General features: G+C 38.9%; 1 protein-coding gene across 1 annotated transcript; it reads left to right on the top strand.

The window, feature by feature from the left end:
* The first annotated feature begins 529 nt into the window (after positions 1–529).
* On the top strand, positions 530–1,210 carry LOC128132476 (uncharacterized). Its single transcript, XM_052769070.1, has one exon. It carries the CDS (start codon positions 530–532, stop codon positions 1,208–1,210), a length of 681 nt encoding a protein of 226 aa, XP_052625030.1.
* Positions 1,211–1,818: the final 608 nt, after the last annotated feature.

Here is a 1,818-nt window from a genome sequence, read left to right on the forward strand (position 1 = left end):
CCCAAAAGTATAGTCTATCTTTCCTTTTTGGTTTGTCCCAAAATAATAGTCCACTTCTAAAAATAAATAACATTTTTACCAAAATACCCCCCTCATTATTACTTAACCAACGAAGAATTTAATGGAACATTAAATGCAAAGTAAGGTCAAAACTGTCATTTTATTATATAAAGTTAGTGGTAATTAATGCTTTTCTTAATCTGTGTGTTTTTTGTCTGTGGACAATAAGGCCGAATGGTATACTAACCACGAGCCACTTCGTGGTTGAGGTGGCCACGAACCACGCTCGTGCACACCGCCCCGGTGGTTCGTGGTTAGTCGTGGTCGTTGTCATTCGTGTTCCCGACGACGGACTCAAACGAGAATTGTGATTGGTGTTCGAACTTTTTGGCCGTTGAACGGCTATTTTGGCCGTTTTTTTTTCAAACACAATTTACTAATATAAATAACACTTCTATTATACCAAAATTTACACCCCATTCTATTCTCTAAAACCACAAAACACATACACATGGATCCCACAATACATATGGAATTTTTAAAAAGTTTTGATTTGGATGACGACATAGAATTCGTTGAGACATTCTTCAATGTTGTGCAACACGTTCACGCCGAAGAAAGTTCGAATGCAGTGCGTACAAGGGCGGTCGTCAATCGTGATCGCCAAGCTGCACACGACTTATTGGTACGTGATTACTTTGCCGATAATTGTCTTTATAATGACGACTCATTCGAACGTCGTTTCCGTCTGAATAAGGCTATATTTTTACGTATTAGTAATGTTTTAGAATCTCGTTATGATTTTTTCAAACAAAAACCCGATGCTAGAGGAAGAATGGGTTTTAGTAGTATACAAAAATGTGTGGCTGCTCTTAGGTATTTAGGATACGGTATAGCATTTGATGCATCTGACGAATACTTGAAAGTATCCGAGAGGACCGCAGTTGAATGCATAGATTGGTTTTCTGCATGTGTTTATGAGGTTTTTCACGAAGAATATTTGCGTAAACCTACTCAACGTGATATTGAGAGATTATATTCAGCTCATGAAGAGAGGCATGGATTTCCTGGTATGCTTGGCAGTCTAGATTGTACGCATGTGGCTTGGGAAAAATGTCCAACTGCATGGCGTGGTCAGTTCACTCGAGAAGATATAGGTGAACCAACTATCATCCTAGAAGCTGTTGCATCTCAAGATTTGTGGATATGACATGCCTTTTTTGGATTAGCGGGGTCTAACAACGACCTTAATGTTCTTGGTCAGTCTCCACTTTTCAACGATATTTGGACCGACAAAGCACCTGATATGACGTTCACGGTAAACGGGCACGCGTACAAATACGGTTACTACCTTGGTGATGGGATATACCCGGATTATTCTACATTGATGAAGGCATACTCGGTTCCTCGAAGTGAAAAAGCAAAATTTTTTACAAAAAATACAGGAATCGGCGAGAAAGGATATCGAGAGGACATTTGGAGTCCTTAAGCAAACATGGCATGTAGTGAAATATGCTACACGACTCTGGGATAAAGAAAGAATTAAACGAATGGTCCTAGCATGTATTATAATGCATAATATGATTATTGAAGATGAAGGTCGAGCGATTTGCATGTATGATCCGAACGACGTTGTCGTTCCAATTGAGGAGTTCGTACCCGGAACGAATGCTTTTTTAGAGCGAGTTGTTGAAATTCATAACAGTGAAACGTGTTTCAATCTTCGAGAAGATGTCGCGGAACATTTGTATCAAAATAGCATGAACGACGATTAGGATTTTTATATGTACGTTTGTTCGTTTTCTTATTAATGTAATG

The sequence above is a fragment of the Lactuca sativa genome, chromosome 2 (assembly GCF_002870075.4).
Source record: "Lactuca sativa cultivar Salinas chromosome 2, Lsat_Salinas_v11, whole genome shotgun sequence".
In the NCBI taxonomy this organism is placed as follows: Eukaryota; Viridiplantae; Streptophyta; class Magnoliopsida; order Asterales; family Asteraceae; genus Lactuca; species Lactuca sativa.